General features: G+C 41.3%; 1 protein-coding gene across 1 annotated transcript in view; it reads right to left on the bottom strand.

Annotated features, from left to right (window-relative positions):
- Window positions 1-22317, bottom strand: part of LOC107106002 (contactin-4-like) — a gene marked incomplete at its 3' end in the record, with an annotated part of 340090 nt that overhangs the window by 242049 nt on the left and 75724 nt on the right. Inside the window, exon 5 of the mRNA XM_015406077.1 lies at window positions 17855-17950. Within this exon, the coding sequence (XP_015261563.1) occupies window positions 17855-17950 (96 nt within the window). The remainder of the gene's footprint in view (window positions 1-17854; window positions 17951-22317) is intronic.

Here is a 22317-nt window from a genome sequence, read left to right as displayed (position 1 = left end):
ACGCACTTTAAATGAAGATTACAGCTCTCACACATCTGAATTTAAATTATTATATTCATGATTGGAGGTCTGTCCTGTAGTGACAGAATTTGCAATTTAAAAACATTCTCTTATATTTTATAGTGTTAAGGAAATAGTAACCTTAGTTCTAGAGCAAGGCTTAGGGATTACTGTACAAGATATTTTACAAGCAGTTGTTTTAAATCATTCCTTATTCTTGTAGTCTTTATCGATGAACCCAGAAATATTACAGCTGCCTCAAACCAAAACCAAACTCTAATTCCTCATGGCATCTGAATGTAGAAACCTGGGTGAATTGGTGTTGGTTTGCCTCCGAATATTGGATTGTGGGAGGAAAATTCCAATTAGTATACACACTTGTTTATCTTTATTTTATTTTGTTTCTTCTCCACTTTTCTCCCCAATGGGGAACCATTGCTCCATTTTATCCTCACAAAACCTCTGTGAGGTAGGTTAGGCTAAGAATGCATGACTGGCCCAAGGTCACCCAGCGAACTTCCATGGCAGAGGGGGGATTTGAACCTAGGTCCCCTAAATCCTAGCCCAACACTCCAGCCACTCCACCAGATGATTCTGTTTGGATACAACAGAAACAGGAGCTTGATTTCATGTTCTGTGCAAGAAGGAAGAGTGGCCTATTACACGTGGGTGTAATAGGTAATTCAAAAGCGTACAGATTCCCTTGGATTTCCCCCCACCCCCTGGTTGCCCCTTGAAGGTCACTCTCCGCCCACATCAAGGTCATTTCACCCACTCTGCACTCTCCGCCATTCACTGGTGTGCAAGCTCCAATGATTACTTTTTCCCTCGCTGTTTTACATTTTAATAATTTTACAAGCTGCATGAGGCTAGTGATATGAGACTATCGCTAGACTCAGATCACTGGGGAAAAAAGAAATGACAGGGGAAAAACTGCTTTTCTGGTGACGGCGGCAGTCGCAGCAGAAGAGTTGGTTTTATACCCTGCTCTTCACTACCCAAAGGAGTCTTGGAATGGCTTACAAACACCTTGCCTTCCTCTCCCCACAACAGACACCCTGTGAGGTAGGTGGGGCTGAGAGAGTTCTGAGAGAACTGTGATTGACCCAAGGTCACCCAGCCGGCTTCATGTGGAGGAGTGGGGAATCAAACGCAGTTGTCCAGATTAGAATCTGCTGCTCTTAACCATTACACCAAGCTGGCTCTTCACAAGCTCTGAAAGGGGGGAGGGGAGGTGGAAGGGAAAGACTGGCATTGGGTTGTATACCACTGATTAAGCCTAGCAGCAAGCACCACGGCTGCCACCAATGCTTAGCTGGTCGTCGTGGGAGAAATGGAAAGAAGGCTTTAACCCAGCCAGCCAAGAATCCTAAAATACTCAGCAAGCCTCCTGAGTGCTTTGTCCATGAGCTCACTCTTTTCATTCTTGCAAAAAAACTGGATTTACAGAATTTGGATCCAGCAAGTGGGAAAACACCACCGAGCTTGTTTCTGGAAATCAACTGGGATTTCAAGCTGGAGGGTTTCACTCTCCCCTCCCCCCAGCCATCTCCCCTCTTCTCCCTTCTCTTTCTCTAGCCTTCTGCCCATGAGTCCATATAGATCTGGTATTACCGTGCACTCTTTTGCATATGGTGGATTTAATTTTTTTTAGAGCTAGCCTTGTACCACTTGTAAAAAAACAAACAAACTACAAGGAAAATAATAATAATAAAAACAATTCAAAATGGTCCTTGTGTGGTAATGAAAAAGGGGGATGGCGGAAAGCAGTGACCCTTTTTTCCATTTTTCACAGTGGCTCATTACACGACAGAGAATCCACTAGAGCTTGGCAATAAGAAAAGGGAGCTTTGCAGCTGCTCTAGTCAGTTTAAAAACAGTTTGGTCAATCTCAGGATTTATTTAATTTTTACTTTGCCTGTGTTCCTTTGTGTTTCCTTTCATTCAAGGAACTGAACTGCAAGGGTTTAAATGGAAGGAGCTTACTTGATGCTACTTTGTAAATTCATATTTTCCACCGATCAATCTAATTTATTACAGCGAGAGCCAGTAAAACAGTACAATTCTGATATAAGAAGGATTAAAACAGTAATAACATAGGAATAGTATAAAAACATTAACAAGAGAAAATTAATAAAATTCGTAAAATAAAATAATGTTAATAAGAGAATCATACAATCTTTTCAGCTAAAATAAGTTTACGTTTTCTAATAGCTAAGGAACAAATTTTTGCCACAGCGTAAGTCACTGAGCTCTGAATGTCTTCTAAAAGGAATTTACGAAGGAAGGACTTCTGGCCTAAAGTCAAGATAAGACTGCAGAGGGCTAAATCTAGACAGACTTGATGCTACTGCACAGCTGCAATAGGGCAACTGCATTATTATTATTATTATTATTATTTTAAAAACCCTTTGGATACCACCCCCCACATGCCACACGTGATGTTCCCATTCCAATTAAGAAAAGCTGCCTTTTTTGGTTGGAGCTGCAGAATAAATACACCGGAGAAAAAAGAATGGTGCATATGGCAGGCACAGAATCTGAAGTCAAGCTTAAAGGCTTCACTGCTTGGATTCTCTGCAGTAAACTGTGTGCGCGTAATAGGCCCCTGTTTACTGCTCTCTCTGTATCCAAATTTAAATGTTAAATTTCTTGTGGAAGGGACATGTTTTGTTTTTTACTACCAATGCCTGTCTTTGTAACAAATGCTCTCAAATGCTATAAATGATTTTTAAATGGCAATAATGTTAAAAATGAACTGGGAATACCAGCACGGGAAAATAGCTTATAGTGAATAACATACAGATATCAAAACAAAGTATGTTGATTCCTTGTAGAAATATCCAGTTCTGCAATCCACTTATCCTACAAACTCTGCAGAAAAAAAACCTGTGTCTCACATTCTCCAAGAAACTGCTCAAACATCTGATCAGTATCCTCTACCACAAACAGAAGATGATCAAGGACAAAACCTCTGAACTGGACATTTCTACAAGGAATCAACCTACTAGGCAAAATTCCCACCAAAAAAGACAAGCCACATACCACTCTCAATTGGAATTGCTGAAACAACAACAACAAAAATAAGAAACTCTCTAACCTGCAAATTACTAATCTTAATAACAAGGACTCCTGAAAGAATATTGTGAACCTGTCACAGCATAGACTCAGCCCTCCAGAGGAATCAGTTCTTTCACGTGGACTTTCATTCTGCCCCACCAAATGCACACAGATGATTCAGCTCTGTAAGGGACCTGGAAGCCCTTTTCCCCCCATCTTCATCTAAAGGAATATTTCCAGCATACAAAAGAACAGAACATGCAACATCTTCACAACATATCATCACACAATCTACTGGAGAACATTCACCATCCCTCCAACCAGTGTTCCCTCTAAGCTGAGTTAGTGTGAGCTAGCTCACAGTTTTTTAGCCTCCAGCTCACACATTTTTGTCTTAGCTCAGGGAGGATGGCTCCAGAGCAAACTAATTTATGCAGTAGCCAAATCACTCACTCAGAACTTTAATGCCAGCCACTCACAAAAGAGAATTTTTGCTCACAAGACTCCACAGCTTAGCGGGAACATTGCCTCCAACCCTCTAATGACCAGGATACTTACCACCACATACCATCCAAACAACACTACAAGAAAAGAGACTCCACATGGACTCCTCTTGAGGGTCACAATGCTACATAGAATGCTTTCGCCATAGAGTCCAAACTGACGTGATCAACAAACAACATCACGTCAGCAGAATCTCAACCATGCTAAAAGGAAGGCCACAGAAAGTCTCAGGAACAATCTGGACATTAGAATTAAAGAAGCAGAGAAAGGTGGAGCCATCGTCATCATGAATAGATCAGATTACATCCACTGGTTTTTACAACCCCACACAGGAATACAAAAAGGAACTAAATCAGATTATAAAGGAATTACCACTGCACACACGGGAACAAATCCTTCTAGACACACCACAGGAACCTCGACCAGGTACCTTTTATCTTCTACCCAAAATACACAAACCAGGCAACCCAGGACGCCCCATTGTCTCAGGCATAGGCACTATCACCGTGGGGGTATGTGGATATATGGACTCTATTCTAAGACCTTATGCCACCAATACTCCTAGTTATGTTCGCGACACCACAGACTTTCTGAGAAAAATACAATCTTTGAACAACCTTCCAGAGAACACTATTTTAGCCACCATGGATGTGGAGTCTCTGTACACCAACATCCCACACCAAAATGCATTACAAACCATAAGGAATATAATTTCTGACAGCCACACAGCTGATTTTGCCACCAAACTGCCATTTTGTTCTCACCCATAACCACTTCAGATCTGGCAACAAACTATTCCTCCAGATCTCTATGCTACAGCCAGGCTCTATGCTACAGCCAGATCTGTTCCAATCCTAAAGACAGAGATTCCCACCTGAGGCATCTACAGCAGACCTTTTTGGAACTAAATCATTCACCTGATGAAATCAGGAAACAGATTAACAAAGCCAGAATGGTACCTAGAGAAAACAAGCCCAAAAATGACAATAAGAGTCACATATAACTCTCAACTCAAAACTATTCAACGTATCATCAATGTCTTACAACCTCTACTGGACAACGGCTGTTCTCTTTTACGAATACTAGGAGGTAAACCTTTTCTTGTGCACAGACAACCCCCAATCTCAAACAACTCCTCACCCACAATAATGCAACATCTAATTTAAACATGGACACTGCTACCAGAGCTTGCAATAAACCCAGATGCCAACTTTGCTGCCATGTACACCCTGCCAACACAGTCACTGGACCCAACAACACCAACTACACCATTAGGCTTGCCAAACCGCGGCGGGGGATCCACGCGTCGTTGCAGGATCGCTGCCGCGCGGGGGACAGCAATCCGCGCTGCACCGGCGTCACCAGGATGTGACGCTATGCGTCGCCCTGGCAACAGAACGCCAAACAGCCCCGTTGCCAGGGCGACGCGTAGCGTCACATCCTGGCGACGCCGGTGCAGCGTGGATCACTGTCCCCCTGCAGCAGTGATCCTGCGACGATGCATGGATCCCCCGCCGCGGTTTAGCAAGCCTATACACCATCTCAGGTGCATTCACTTGCTCATCTTCTAACATTGCATATGCCATTAAATGCCGGCATTGCCCTTCAGCTCTCTATGTAGGACAAACAGGACAAACCTTATGCCAAAGGATAAATGGACACAAATCTGACATCAGGAGTCACAAGACTGAGAAACCTGTAGGGGAACACTTCAACCTTCCAGGACATTCAATGGCTGGCCTCAAAGTAGTTGTTTTATTGCAAAGGAACTTCAGAAGCAGAACGGAAAGGGAAATAGCTGAATTACAAGTTATTACAACACTTGCAACAAACACCCCACCAGGACTTAACAGGGATACTGGTTTCTTATCCCATTACATATGCTAACTCATTCAATCCTCACATATGTATCCTCACCAAGAAGCGCTATACATCCCCTCTCATTTGACGTTTTTCCCTTTCTTTTTGAAATAGTATATTATAATAGTGATTGCAATGCAATGCAATATCTTATTGATCTCTGTCATAACACTGTACCCCAGGAAAAAGAATTCTGTCAGTTAACTCCATGTTTTAGTGAAGCAAAATGTTATTACTACTCTTAATGATTAAGGATACCATTGAATATGTAGTGTAATTTGGAATGGTAGATTTAAATGTCTTTCTCTGTTTTGGGGACAAGGGAAATACTATACAGAGCCAAGATGCTATGAAGTTCGCCTCCATGCTTGAAAGGAGATGGATGGGGTCTAAGGATGGGATTCTCACAATTTAGGGCACATCAGTTTCCAGTTCTGACATATTTATTACCTATGTTGTTGTTTCCCCTCAGTTGAACCCAGAAATCTTCATTATTTTGCATGCCAATTTAACAAGCCATGCCTGTATATACAACTATGATATGTAATTCCATTTTAATGTCTGACAAAGTGTGTGTGTACATGAAAGCTCACATCTTGAATAAAACTTTGTTGGTCTTAAAGGTGGACTCAGACTTTGTTCTATTGCTTCAGACTAACACGGCTGCCTACCTTGATCTAAATGTTGTGAGACATGCTTTGGTAGCTTCAGGGGCATCTGTTATTTGTTAGGCACTGCTGTGTTATTTGTTAGGCACTGCTGTGTTATTTGTTAACCATTCCAAATCAGTGTGTTACACATGGGATATTTGCTCCTTCTCACTAGGGAAAAGAATCCAAAGAATATGGAGGTGGCAGGGGTCCAGAAACCAACACAGGAGACAACACGAGCCAATTTTTTATTAGTATTATTATTTGTATATTTTTGTATGTGCATGTGTGTGTGTGCATGTGAGTGTGTGTGCACCTGGAAGTCATGGTGACCTCTGGTGACTGACCCCTATGGGGGGCCTGGAGGATATTCAGAGAGGTGGCTGAATAGAGCCTGCCCCTGCTTCCCACCTCTGGTATTTCAAATACTTGCCAGAGTCGACCCTGCTTAGCTTCCGAGATCTGACAAGATCAGGCTTGCCTGGGCGCTCCAGGTCAGGGCAACCCATGGGCCAATTCTTGAGATGTCAAGAAGCATTTCCCATTCAGCACCTGCTTCCGTTATGTAGTGTGACACCTTTATTTTCTAGCACTCTCTCCCAGAGAGGCAAGGCTTGGACATACATCTCCCTGCAAGTCTACTTAAATCTCTCAGTCAGCCTTATGCCTTTGCTGGTACAACTGCCTAAGCTCCTGCTAGTCGGTATCGAGCTTACACAATTTTACCACAGACATGTCAGTCTATGGATACTTTGATCTCACTTTAGTTCGACATGTCGTGTGAGAAAACCTCATGGACTTCAGCCTAGAGCAGGAGACAGGATTAATATAGAGGATGTAGAGAGTTTTAAGCTAGATTCTTCAAATCTAGTTGCACTGGTACTGATTTCTATTCTGATCACACATGCAAGATAGCAAATGTGTAATTGCAGCACAGGTATACTTTTTTTTTAAAAAAAACTACTTTTAAAGGACTTTGTAGTAAGGACAACACCAGCTCTCATTCATGAAGATACATTAGAGTGAAAGGTTTAGCATGTGAAACTGTCTCTGAAACTACTCCAGGATGACTCATCACAATAAGTTCATCTGAGAATCAGGTGTAAGAATTGCTATCTGTTTTGTCTCGTATGTGAGCAGTTAACTATAAGCATGCGTGCTAAAGATCCCTCAGTACAAATTGATACTTTTTAACCAGTCCAATTTGAGAGAGTTCTTAAAATTGACCTTCAACCTAACTTAGCTCTATTTTCCCATGGGCTGTCAGGTGCCACTTAGATGTGTTTTGTTTACCTATTTGATCCCTTACTCAGTAAAGCAGGGAGTTGGAACACTTCCACTGATAGACATTTCACACATTTCAGTGAACACATGCTCTGGTGACACAGCTGAAAACCTGCCTTTTCAACGTAATGCTTTAAGCTTTCTGGTTTGTGCTAACTCAAGCGGTTTTAGCAACTGCTTCCTTCCAGAGAAAACCTTTTGAGCACATTTTCACTATATCCTTGTAAATAAACTCCACACTTGACATTTTTATTTTGTTTTGATAGAATGGCAAGTGAAGGTCATTTCCACATTTGTGTTATCACAGACAGAAGAAGCTGCTATTTCTTTGTGGAAGGGCTATTTTCAGTAAGTAAGTATTTACAAGTCAGTAAGAGGATCATACAATGAAATAAAAGAAATGAAAGTTAAGGATTATCATTGTAAATGAACATGTACGGCTACTATCTTACACATAGTTATACACATATGCCCTGTTTCATGTAATTTGCTCACAGGTAATTGTGCAGGAATACAGTCAAAATAGTGGAAATATGTGCAGGGATGTAGTCAAAAGATTCCACTGCCTACATGTGATGAGGGATAAAGGACTGAAATTGTGGATTAGGGTTATATAATGACAAAACCCACTCTGTTTCCCAGAAGGGGTAAAAAAAATCATTCTGCATGATAATTTCTAAATTTCCTGGGCTTACCCAGTGTTTAATGATTCCATAATGTTACATCGTTATGCTGCTTAACACAATACAACGTCCATGATGAAGTGACCTGAGAAACACAGATTCTGTACTGAAAATACAGCTCAAGAAATGGGTGATGTTTTCTTTCTCGGCTTTTAAAGATGAAAGCCTAGAACACCAACAGGTTAACAACACATTTCCAGCTAGTATTGGAATTAACATGAATTGGTTTTTTAAAGATAACCCATTTATTCTGTATGAGATTTATTCACCCCACTTCTTGATGCTGAAAATACTTGTTCATTGTTTGGCTCATTTAGCATTAGATGGTGTTTTATATAAAAAAGAGGCATTTGTTTTGCTATTATTATTTTTTTTCAAATGGAGCAGAACAGTTTTAATGCTAGTAATTGCTGTACAAAGTACTTTGTAATTGGTCTTAGAGCAGCAACTGAAGAGACCCAGCTCAATCCTCACTGAAAATGAATCTATTTTGTCAGAAAGAGCAAGAGTCTATCATAAAATCTATTTAGGTTGTGGTCACACATGCCAGAAAAAATGGAGGGGGGGGGAGTGCGGGGGGGGGGGGAGCGAGGCTACTTCTTCCAGAGGAATTTGATCCGCAGTTGCACAATCACACCTCGCTTTGAAGCTGTGGGCAGAGTCTGTCACTGTGTGATCAGATGCAACTGTGGGTGAGTCGGGGTTTTTTGTGCCATTTCCCCCCCCATGCACTTAAGGAGGCATCAATGAATTGCACCTCTGCACTGAGGGCTCCCTATGGAGCTTGCGATGATGTGCATACAGCGAAGGGGGGAGGACAACGGCACGGAGTCAGAATGGCCTGATCAGACCATCCCGACGCCATGAGAGCACGCTGGAGTGATCAGACATGGGAAAGTCCGTCTGTATTTAAAAAATCTGTATTTAAGACACTTTAGTAAATGTATTTGTTTCACAAAAAGACAAGGTATAAAATAATAACAACCTGCAGAGCAGTCATGGGAGTTCCCAAATTTAACTCTTTCTACACATCCTTAACTCCATCCTTAAATGCTCCCCCATCTGCTTTGTATTCTATTGTCTCTATGGTGCCTATATGTATGATATGTATGTAAACAAATGAGTGTATGCATGTATATATGCATACATTCTTCATTCTCACTGCATAAAAAGGTGGAATCCTATACTATTAGGGTGTTTATAGGAGGATGTAGGATTTTACAAGGATATACACAAGATTTCTCACCAAAGGTCCCCCCCCCCACAGATATAACAAGCTGGAGTAAATTGGCATCAATCCATTTCTTAACCAGTAGATCTTTTCAAGCAGTAGATCAGTTCTAATACAATTAATACTATTGGAATTCTACACAGAAAAAAAGAGCTTCCAATTAATTGTCTATACAGTGCGGTAACAGGGAGCTTTAGGGTTTTATCATTTCTCAAGAAAATATGCCTACCTCTCAGTCACCATGCCATGTTGGAGGGGAAAATGTAAAACTACCTTTCTAGTGTTAACAAGTCATCACTTTGAATAAATTTACACTTAATATTTCCTTCTGCAACACTTAAAACAAGAGCAACAACAAGAACTTAGCCAGCTCAGTTCACACTGCACAGCTTTTAACTTCAAAAATAGCAAGACATTTTCCTACCACAAGAAACCCACAAGAATTAGAATGCCCCAGATCCCTTCCTTTGCTGTTGAATTGTCGGTTCATGACAAAAGGAGATTATTTAAATAGTTTACATAGGAGCAAGCATTTATAAAGTCTTAGCAAAATGAGAGCAATATATATATGAGGATATATTCAATATATTTTCTGTGTGGTATGGCTCGCCTAAGTAACGGACAGAGTTCTAAGTCATGTAGAGCAATAAACATTAAGTGCTGTTGGTAAAGATGGGAAGTAGAAGAAACAAGTAAGGAACCATAAGACTCATGGAGGGGGATCCCACCCTCCCCTACTCACTGGGCTGCTCCCTTGGCAGCTGGACCTCCTTGCAGCCCTGCTCTAGTCCTGCTGCCTCAGTGGCTAGAAGGGTGACAATGACTCCTGTGCCCCCTCCCACCTGCATCTGGCACTGCCACCTCACTGGAACCGGGGTGGAGGGGGAACTTTGCTGCCATAGCTGCAAACATCCTCACCTAAGTACCACCTCCTTGGTGAAGGGGATGTAGGGAAGGCTAGTGAGTCCCATGCCTCCTCCCCCATCCATCTCCAGTTTTAGCACCTCAATAGAGGGGGGGAAGCAGCATAGCTTCAGCAGTGGAGAGGGCTTGCAGGTCCCATGGCATGCCCCTGCCTGTCTTCAGTTTTGCTGCCTCAGCAGCTGAAGGGAACAGATAGCAGCGGCTTGTGCTCCTTTTCTCCTGCCCTCTTTCTCCTTCTGTGTCCCCTGCATCTGGAGAACAGTTGTATGTGCTGGCTCAGACCACTGTTCTCTGTTTGGGGTTTTTTTTTGGTACCCCTCTTTTTACTACTGTTTTTTCCCTGCAACTCTGGGTCCCCCCCCCCTAGGTTTGTATAAATATCTATTTTGTGTCTATACAGCCCCCGTCTGCAGATCTATGTATCCACAGATGGAGTCATGATGACTATTGGATATATAGATAATAGTGATACACTTTTCATAACTGTCCAACGTATTTTAGGTACATTGCAAAGTTTGCCAGTATTAACCACCACAAGGACAGGCTGCATTTTTTCATGGCTTGCCTTGGAATACCAAGGCTGCGGTCACACGTAACAGAAGCCACACAAGTGAGACGGAAAACAGCCGGAGTTTCCGGGCGCGATCTCACCAGCACATCTGGGAAGCGTAGCACTCCCGTGGCTCAACCGAGGCTTCCAGCCGAAACTGCGTGGCAAAAAACTAGTACCTTGGAGGTACTAGTTTTCGGAAACTGCGGGGCAAGGGCGGGCGTCTGATTGCGTTTCCGGAGGCATCCGGCGCCCGCCCATGTCCCCTTGCAAATAAGGTGTTTTTTTTGTCCAAGTCTCTGTGGATGCGCATGCGCACCCAACGGAGCATGCGCATTTGTCATGTACACAAAAATAAAAAACAGTTTGCCGCGGCGCGCGCTTCTTCATTGCGCGCCGGCTTGTCCTGTGATTGGCACCTCTCCCTTGCCATGGAACCTCCATGGTACCTCCACAGGGCCTCCACAGGAGGTCTGATTGCGTAACTGCGCAGTAGTTTGCCCCAGGGCAAACAGCCACGCTTCTCCGCTGCAGTTTCCTGCCCGTGTGACCGGGGCCCAAGTATATTGAGATCTAAGGTGAGTTTTGAATTGCAGCCTATTTATTTCAGGGTTGGATTTCACAACTATATGAACTGAAATTGAGATTCATTGGGCTGGGGGGAAGTCACCTGTGCAAACAGTGGTACAGTGAACTGAACTTGTGAGTTTGGATTTTTTTTTTTAAAATAGACATTCTATTTTAATGATGCTAATTTGGATGAAGATTTTGTTCTTCTCAAAGTCTTTAAACATTTACAACTGTTGTACTCTTTAAGTTATTCTATGATTTGTAGGGTTTTTTAATGTATTTATAGGGAGGGCATTATTCAGTTGAACCCATTTTGAGTATTGAAACCTGACCTCTGAACGTGGCACTGGAGCAAATAGACAAGCATATGGCCAGCACAGAAGAAAAGGCAGAGAGCCAGCGAGAAAGCAGGACAATGCAGGATGAGTTGTGCTTACTGGGGCATCCCAGGGAGCTGCTTGGAAAAAGCCTGACCTCATCAAAACCAGCCCTCAGACTGTTAATCAAGGATTTTGCCTCCCCAGTGGAGGGTAACTTGCTTTGAATCTGGATGCCTGAAATAACTTGTTCTTTGGCAGGCACTTGGTATTGAATATTCAATTCTAAGTATTATTTCACTGCTTAGAACTGGTAATTGCCCTAACTATATATTTGTACTATTTCCCCCACCAAGGCTTCATTATTTCTGATCCTACATTCTTATTCAGCTTTCAGTGTTCCTGCCACATTTATAGTGCCACGTGCCTACTTTATCACAGCTCCACTAGTACCAGTGTGGGGTGATTTTGGTAAAATTAGTGATTATTGCTTTGGCCACAGTTAAAAACTAAGCCAGCATCTCTCTAGGCAAAGAGTGAGGTGTAGTGGGAGGAAGCTACTTTCCTTCTACAGGATTATTTTTGCTGAATTTTGGCTATGACTATGGGCCATATTCACAGGCACCTCTATAGGGTACACATGTATTCTAACAACAAGTAGTAACAGACCATGTTACTGTTTATTTATAAATGTGACACTGCCTCTGAGGATAAAACTGAATACTTAATGGAACTCTTAAATCTTCTGAATTCCCTGGTGTCCTGTCCTAATATGAAAATACCATATAAATGCTTGCTCAAGTGTTCTATATACTAAATTCTGACTACTTGCTAGTAGGTTCAATAATTGGTGTATTTCTTAGAATTCTCTCAGGACATAAATTAACACTGCATATTCAGAAGTGATGATGTAAATACAGCACAAGTTATTTGCATATGTACAATAGAGTGGAAACAGCCATTGTTATTACACCAAACTAGTTCAGAAGAGAAAATAATATACAAAACCTTAGTGTGAGGCTTCCCCTTTGCTGTATTATCTCACCCACCCTCTGATGTCCTGGATGGGTTTGGGCCAGTCTCTCTCCCTCCTGCCCTGCCTCCAAGAAGCTTAGGGTAAAGTACACAGCTTTCCTTTCTCATTATATCCTCAAAAAATCCTTGCAAAGTAGATAAGGCTAAGAATGTCCAGTTGGCCTAAGGCCACCCAAGCACACCTCATGGCAGACTAGGGATTTAAACATGAGTCTCCCAGATCCTTGTGCAACAGTCTAGCACCTATAAAAAATGTCTCTTTTCCCCCCAGGAACTCATCTTGCTCTCAGTTGGCAGCTGCACAGGAACTGAAAGGAGGTAATGAGTGTGGCTTATATATATTGTAACCTTCCAGGCCTGCACTACCTGAGAAGGCAAAATACCTTGAGCTGGGCCTCTATACTTCCTACAAACAAAATGTTGCTAGTTCTTCCCTAGGTTAAGTTCTTCTCGCATTAAAATGTCTGTCAATGGGGTTCTATAACTGTCCTTACCAGCAACATCTACTCCCCTTTTCCTCTCCCTCATCCCCTTTATGTTTAACATTCAGTGTGAAGAGCACTTTTTTAAATCCGAAAGGTAGCTCACTACTTCAGGACTTTTAGTTGGTCCAAATAAAAATACCATTGTGGCTGCTATTTGGAATTTGTCTAAATGGATCAACATGGCTGTCTGCATCTTTTGTTTGTTTAATGAAAGTTTAAGTTTCAGAGAATGGGCCTGGAGTGTCCCTGGCAAGTGAATCAAAGATCTATTTACAACCCTGATGCCAACACCAAGTGGACCTCAATAAAAAGTGAAGAAATGCTTCTTTTGTGTCTCCTGAGAGGTTGGCAATAGGCAAAGCTCCACTTTTGTATTTTAGCAGTCTTCCCCCCCCCCCCTTTCTGAGCAGAAACCAGGCTGGGAAGGAGCAAGTCAGTGCAATTGCTTTTCAGCTTATTTATTTATTTATTTATTTATTTATATTTAAATTTATACCCCGCCCTACCCCGAAGCTTACTTTCATACAAATGCTAATAGTTCTAGCTAGCGACAATGGGATGGCCAAGCTTCCCCCCTTCTCCCCCCTTCAAGCAGGGAACAGAGTTTTGGGTGAGTAGACTGCTAGATAGTCTATAGGAAGAAGATTCCTGGAGATTTCCAGGAAGCGTTCCTTTGATTTGGCGTGACATGTTCAGTGGGAGGGGAAACAGAGATGATAAAAACTTCTTGCAACAGGAAGGGGCTCTTTTTTCCTGGGGTGCAGCATCCATGAGAAGACAAAGACCTCTCTCCACTGGGGAGGGAGCCACTGACCATGTACTCGCTCAGAGAGCAAGCTTCAAGGTAATGGTAACTCTGTAGAAACTTGTAATGCCTTAAAGCTAAAGAGCCTGTCCTATATTTTAACATCTGGATTGGGCACATATAGTGAGAGGGAGAGAGGATTGGGTTTTTACCAATTTCTTTTGTATCCCTTGCTCGAATCTGTTGCTATGCTAAAAGTATGCTTATGAACATTTCTTTCTAAAAAAATACTTTATAACTTTTAATGCTGGTAATGGTTCTCTTTACCACATAGATCACCACCATCTCAGATATGCTATTTTCTAAAGAGCGCCAGGGGGAAGGCAGGCAGTTGGCAAGTGGCTATTCTTCCTGGGGTGTGCAATGCAGTAAACTGTCCCCATGGTGTCCAGGCACTGGGCAGTGGGAGACACAGAGGCAAGGCCTCAGAACTCAGAAGGGAAGCCAGGAGTTCTGACCCTCCCAGTGGGTAATTACGCCAAATGGTCAGGGGGTGGTGGTGGGCTACTGGAGAGAAAGAAAAGCCTCTCTGTGCTGAGAAAAATCTTGGAAAGCAGGGTGGAACAGGACCCACAGGCCAGAGCAGACACATTCTGCCACATACAACATTAGACTTCAATATACAAGTGAAGCTATCTTAGACTGGAAGAAGCTCATGCAGAGGTCTCTCCCAGCCCTCCTACTCTTTAGGAGTTTACAGTTGACAGATGGAGAATTCTTCAGGCAATTACCTTGATTAAAAAAACACACCTTTGAGGTAACACCTAGGGCAAAAAATTCTTGAAATTAAACATGTTCTTGGAAGTAATCTAGTGTAGGGACTGTGGGACCCAGGGCCCAAGTGAGAATTGCAGATCCAAGAAGCTTTTGTGCACTTCTATGCTATTTAATAATTCACAAGCATTTATTTTGTGTACCAAAAAACCCCTCTGTTGAAAGTTGTAGAATCGTTACCTGATAAACAACAGTTACAATGAGGGAAGAATTCTTCATATAATCACAGAAAATTCTTAACAAAATTATAGGTATTAGTATGACTCAAGTAGGTGAACAGTTATTTATGGAATGCTACAGGTTTTAACTGAATGCCAGTAAAATGATGGGTTGTTAATCAAAATGCACTAGAACAATGGAAATTATCTGATACATTTCTCTGCTGATGTCTCAACACAGTGCATTGGCTGTCATCAGCCTTACAATGGAGCCTAATAATAACTAGGTTGAAAAATTAAAAGGATAATTAATTACATTTTCAGTACTTGAGTGTTAGGTATCTATAACTAGCAAAAGTTCACAAGCCCTGAGCCTGCGTGCGGGGAGGGCGGGATATAAATGGAATGAAATAAATAAATAATAAACTAACAATGCAATCCTATGCAGAGTTACTCAACTGACTAGGGTCAGCTGTAAGTGATCAGCATCTGTCAAGCAATCGTTAGAAAAAATATATATAGGCTTCAAATGTGATTGAAGCAGAAAAATTAAATGGCCCCTGTTTTACTTCACCTTAAAAGATGATGTTTTAAGTATGGACTTTGGATTGGTGAAACATCATGGATAAAATAAATACTAGGGGTGTGCAAAAAAAAAAGGTTTTATTCGGGTTTGTTATATTGGATCTGAAAAAATATTGGTATATCCTGATTCCTAATACTGGTACAGTATTCAGATTTGGGATTTTTAGGAAATCCCTTTTTTTCCTTCAATGGTCCCCGCAGAATATAATGAGGAATCTATCTGGGGCATCCAGGGGTCAGTTTCTCCTCAGAGGAACCCTCAAGTTTTAAAAAGATTGGACTGGGGGCCCAATTCTACAGGCCCTCAAAGAAGGTGCACCATTTGCCATTGTTTCCAATGGAGAAGGAAAAGGTGTTTAAAGGGCTCATGGTCCCTTTAAATGTCTTCTGCAAGCTGTACGTTATCACCAGGGGCATTTAAAGTGACTGAGAGCCCTTTAAATGCCATTTAACTGTGGCTATACAGCATTCCCGGACAATCCCAACAATTTTCTGGATATTTCAGGAATGACCATATTGGATAGCCAAAATAGACTCTGATCTGTATCCAGATGAGGACCCCCCCCCCAGCTTGGATTCAGCCAAATGCACATTCACAATAAATACCTCCTCCTCTATTACCATGGTTGAAATCAAGCACAGAGCTTTCTACATAGCTTTTTTAAAAAGTTGAACGATCCAATGGAGGGTTTTTAATGTTATATTCTGGTCTAACACTGGGTCATGGCCTGTTTTAAATATAAATTTGCTGTGCTGTGATCGCTACAAAGCCTCATGGACACAACCTCCAAATGGAGCAATTTAAAGCAGCAGATGCTGCTGAAGTTCTCTCAAGCTACTTATAACAACATTTCTATAAGATTACTTTATGCTACTGATATGGATCTTTCAGAACTATGCTTTAACATAATGACAGGTTTTCACATCACCTTTTAGACAAACACAGAAAACAGTATTCTATTATAGCTCTTCACTATAATTGTTGTTGTCAAAAATTCTCATTGAAACTTGATCATTTTGTTTATCTACTGATTCTGCCATCTGCCACCAAGCAAACACTGACTTTTTGACTGTTGCTAATGCAACTTTCTCGTTAACTTCAGTTTCTGAGCAGCAGCATCAATGAAGTTGGCTCCAGTTACAGAGCAGGTTTTGATAGACATCCCATGTCCCCAGAGGACAATGAATCATTTTACACAGTGCACAGACTGGTTCCTCAGGAAATCCTTTTATTTAAATAGTTTACTTACAATCTAGAGGGATTTGGTATGATTTCGGTATATGAACTGACTTTAAAAGGTTACTCCTATTAATAATAGAATACCTTTTTATGGATTAAAGAGGGAGGAATAGTTCAACGTTAAAGAAAAAAAGATGACTTATTTAAAAGTAAAACATAAACAGATTTTCATTCAAGAATGCAGTCATGTACACAAATATAAAACTTAAAAAGTTTAAAGCAAAACCTATAATTGAAAACAAAACATTCAACTGAAACATGAACTACACAGATATTAAGTCTTAATTGCTGAAGGCACTTCTGGAAGTACTGGGGACCATGCCTTGATGGCTAATCCATGGGGAAGCCACTGCTGTGGCTTTTCCTGTGTGTCCTTATTATTTGAATTTAGAGCATGGAGGATATACTCATAAGGGCACATAGATGTGATGGAAAAACAGAGAGAAGGAAGTGCTTAAAGTATGTATCTCCTGATCCATTCTAACCTAGTGATACTGTCACTTCTACTGCATATAATAAGTAGGGTTGCCAGCTTCCACTTGGAACCTGGAGATCTTCTGGAATTACAACTGATCTCCAGGCTACAGAGACCTATTCTCTTGGAGAAAATAGCTGCTTTGGAGGGTGGACTCTATGACATTATACCCTGCTGAGATCCCCCTTCTCCTAAGCCTGCCCTCCCCAGACTCTACCCCAGATTTCTAGGAATTTCCCAACCAGGAGTTGGCAACTCTAAAATAAGATGTTCATTGATGAGAATTAAGCCGTCGTGAGATTAGATATAGGAACAAAAAGAATATTTGTTCCTGTTTTACATTATTGTCTTGAGGCAGTAGATACAAATGTTACATAAGAGACCAGAGACCTGGACAAGATGTTATTACAGCGCATCCTCAATAAAACCAAGCATTTGCATTTATGATGGACAGAGGGAATTGATTTAATCATGATGGCATGATTTAATGTGGCAGCCTGGGCATCTGGTAGGCATGATTCAGGCATTGTGAGTTATATATAAACTCCAGTAATCTCAAAGGTGTTTTTCTGCACTTCATTACCACGTAGGTCTGCTTTATTTGTCTGTTTTCCAAAAGGCAAGAAGTTTAGCTTCTAGAACTGGTGCCATTTATATTACTCACCTCCAGAATGTGGTGGTGGTCCGCATAGCAACACCATTCCTTGCCCTTGCCGGACTGATACTGTGCTTCTTGTTCTGGTTTTGAAATTTTCAATATCTGTTAAGAATATATAGACAAATGAATAAATAAATACACAAATACATGCATGGCTAGCATTCCATTTCCAAATGGGGAAGAGGACAGTATTTTAGGAATGCACACACACACACCTTTCCTTTGAGGAAGATGCATACAAATGCAAAAGACGTCTGTGTGGGAAGAGACTGCTTGCCTACAAGAAAAGGTTATTAGATCCACAGAAAAAGTTCAAATATTAGCATTATAAAATTCTATGTTGGTGAAACAGCTGTTCAGTCTTTTGCTGCAGAAGACACACCACAGGGAAATCAATAATTCAGGATGGTTACAATAGAACATCACATCACTCTTCACAGGCAGCATATTGATGCCCAGTTAATCTTAAACTGCAGAGGACACCTGCACTTTTGAAAGAAGCAGATAGTCAGCAGCAGAGCCACAACAAGACAAACATGATTTTGTGCAAAGTTAGTGTTTAGTTTGATGCAAGCACACAGGCTCAGAAAGGGTTGTTTGGGAATACTGCTTGTTGGATTACCCCTAATGGCCCTGATCCAGTGAAATGCATATGTAGAAACTCATGCAGCCCCCCTTCCATTCAAAATCCTTACCAGGAGGGGACCAACATACCTGAGGGACCAGCACAATTGGCATGCCCCCCAAGAGCTTTACACTCATGTGATCAAAATTTACTAGCAGTCCATGGCCCCAAAGAAGTTCTGCTGTCCTCAACCAGGGCCAGGGCCTTTTCGGCCTGGTAGAACTCCCTACCTAGTAACATCCACGCTCTGCGGGACCTTGCTCAGTTCCGCAGGGCATGCAAAGTTGAGATGTTCCACCAGGCCTACAGTTAAGGACAGCAGCGGTTCCTGACCCTGACCTCTATCTGCCTTATCAACCTCCCTGTAGGAGACCCACTCCATGGGTGAGCAAAGTGATTGGTATGCCATCAACTGGGTGCTGTAGTTTGCATTGTATATTGTTTTATTGCTTAATGATTACTAATTTGATTCTCTGTTTTAATTGTTTATTATGTTTACTATGATGTATACTGCTCTGAGCTCTTTGGGGAAGGGTGGTCTATAAAATTAAATAAATATTAATAATCATTATAATTATTAGACACAGAAAAGATTTGCACAGACATCTGTGCAGACTTCTTTCAAGAAATGTACCTAATCATAGACAGCAACATGAATGTAACAGAATACTACCAGATGCTCACTTTGCTTTATCTATACACTAAAAGTGATCTGTGTTCCCCATCTAAACCAACTCTAAACAGATTTTTCTTCAACCTTGGGGGACTCCCCAAGTGTGGCCTGGAGCTGCACCAGGCTTGGCGGTGGGAGTGGGGGATATGGGATGTAAGGAGAAAATCAGGTGTGGGGAACTGGCAGCAATGGGTTGTTGTTTTTTTTGCCCCCCATGAGTATCATGGGCCCTCACTTGTTTACTCTAAATTGTACATCCTGTTTCTCGGAATCCCAGTCCATCAGCTGGCTCTCCAATTAATATAATTAAAGAAGCTTGGAGTAAACAGTTACCGTAAGTACTGTAGACTATACTACTGTACATTGTACCACCTGTTGATGTAAGTAGGTTCCTGATATGTAATTTTTGTTTTTGTTTAACTTGTCATGTTAATACTTATGCAGCACTTCACCTCCAGTTGGTTTCCAGATCTCTACAAATCAAATCCTATCACACTGTCTATTGAATATCTCATTCTGTTGATCAGATTGATTTATTCTTCGTAATCCACTTTGAGTCCCAGTGAGAAAGGCAGACTATACAAAACATAAATAAATAAATAACAGGATGGCACTGGAGGAGGACACAAAATTAGATGAAATATAAGCAATGGGTGAGAGATTACTGGGTGCTTGTGTGTATTTAACAAACCCAAAATGGTCTACTGGGGGGGGGGGATGACAACAAAAACAAAGTTGTACTGTTCTTTTCCCAGAACTCATACTCCCCAAATCTCACATGTTCAGTTCAGTGCAGGAGAGTGAAACTAATACATGAAAAAGTTCTTGGCTACCTCACATAGTAGTTTTTATCAGTACCCCAAACCAAAGACACAAGAGTCCACTATGCAGGTTATCTACATCAATTTAACATCCCTGAATTAATGATAGTTGCTACTAAGAAGCAGTGTACTATAGCTATCAGGATTTTGAGCAAATCCACCCTTACTCCAGTTTTACTACTTCACCTATATGTAAAATAATGCTGCTCCTGCAACTAAGGCATCAGTTCATGTTGCTCAACCACCAAAGGTGTTCCTTCCCCAACCCACCAGGCTGCTCAAGCCAATGATAGGATTGCTTGGGAATAGGGGGTCCCCCATCTTGGGGTGCTTGCCAATCATCCCCAGGTCTAATTAGAGAATATCATCACTCCTCAGAACACTGTGGAGTAAGTAGGAAAAGGTATTCTCCCAAGCCAATGTGCAGGAAGTTAAAAAATAAAATAATAAAAAAAACACCAAATCCTGTTCAGGTCTCCAAAAGGTGACCAGCTAATCCCACATAATTGTTGAAGATGGTGTGGGCCAATTCACAGTAAAAATCTTCTGCAGAGAACAGGGAAAAGCTCAAATTCCTTCTGATTGGCTGTTCCACACTGGGTGGCAAATGGCTTAACAAGAGCCAATGGTGCTCTTATGCCTTATTTAAAAATGGGACTTGCACAAAGAAGTACCCCAGCCCTATAGGCTTGGGACTAAATTCTCTCAACATAAGCTTGCTTAAAATATGGGAAGAACTGATAGCTCCATCTTTGTCAGTAAGATATGGGTATTACTCTTGCTTAACATTCCATTCATTAACAACAAAGTGAGAGGTTTCAGGTGTAAGAAGAAAAAACTGCAACACGGCAAATTCTATCCTCTCCTTACCCTTTCCAGAACCAGGCATTCTGAAATATCTCTTTTCCTGCTCCTCTGCCTTGTACATGACACTTAAAAAGCTCATTAATTGCCAAGGTTACTATTGGTGACCCAGCCAATGGCACCAGTTATTGATCAGCAACTTCAGCTGCCAGGGGAATTCAGTGCAAAAACTCCAGCAGCACTGAATCACCTCAGTGGCCTTTTATGTTAGGTAGTTACTTTCCTTTTAAGTTTCCAGGTTGTTGTTATTTTTTGAGAAACTAAACCTTTTATTTGCTATTCTCAAAATTGTTGTTCAGCACATTAGAGAGTATGGGAGATAAATATATCGAACAGCTGCAAAATAATTATACTGTTATAAAGGTGAGAAATTAGTCTTTGATTTTTATCCCCCTTTGATTTTTTCTCTCTCTCTTAATAAGTTAAGAACATAGATGCACTGACAATATTTCTTGGCCTTATAAAAGAATCTATTTTTCTGAGTTAAATCAAGCTGATCTTTCAGAGACAGAATAATAATAATAATAATAATAATAATAATAATAATAATAATAATAATTGTTTAGTCATGATTTTTAAAGAATTGGTTAGTGATATAATGGCTTATAGATAAGGCCAACTGACTTTTCATGTTATCAAATAAAAGAAATCAACTGAGATCCATAAAACATTTTTGCTAATAAACAACTATTTATCCGTGTTCTGTTGTAGCAGAAGATGGTTGGAATTAGAGGTGTGCACACAAAACCCCCAGTATTTTTCAGGTTTGGGTATACTGAACTTGGAAAATATTGCTACTACTGATTTTTTCTGGCTCCATTATACACTATGGAGACCATTATAGTCAATGGTCCCATAGGCTATAATGGAGAATCAATCTGGGGGTATCTGCGGCTGGGGGGTGTTTTTTGAAATAGAGGTGCAGCGTAGTTGCTAATGACTCTCCTAAAAAAACACATTTCAAAAAGATCAGTCTGGGGGTCCAATTATATAGGCCCCAGAAGACAATGGAGGAAAGAAAAAGGGGAGGTCTCTCACCATCGCATGCAGACCTGGATGGGAGGTTCCTCCTGCCCCACGGCTTAAACCATGGGCTAGGAGAAGCTGGTCCCAGGATCTGCATGTGGCAGGAAGGTCACTCCCCGCTGCCAAGGCAGCATGGAGCTCTCAGCTCCTGCTGGCCCAGCTGATTCCCTCCTTGGTATAGCTTACCTGAATAAAAGCCAAAAAAATCAGCTTTTATTTGTGCTCACCAATATCAGTAGCTAAATCAGATCCTTTGATCTGTATTTGTCTGAATTAATACCCGAAAAAATAAAAAAGAGTGTTTTCCAGGTATTTATTCAGTTTGATTTATGCCGAATGCATGCCCCTAGCTGGGATATGGGGGTTGGTTGAGGGTCATTCCTTGGGGCAGCAGCTGTACCTGAATTCTTTCATTACTCCTTGTTCCCTTTTACCCATCCCTAGGGCAGGTTGAATATAG

This window comes from Gekko japonicus, unplaced genomic scaffold (assembly GCF_001447785.1).
Source record: "Gekko japonicus isolate JY-2015 unplaced genomic scaffold, Gekko_japonicus_V1.1 scaffold608, whole genome shotgun sequence".
Classification (NCBI taxonomy): domain Eukaryota; kingdom Metazoa; phylum Chordata; class Lepidosauria; order Squamata; family Gekkonidae; genus Gekko; species Gekko japonicus.
Note: the sequence above shows the minus strand (reverse complement) of the source record. Positions and strands in the feature narration are given on the sequence as shown.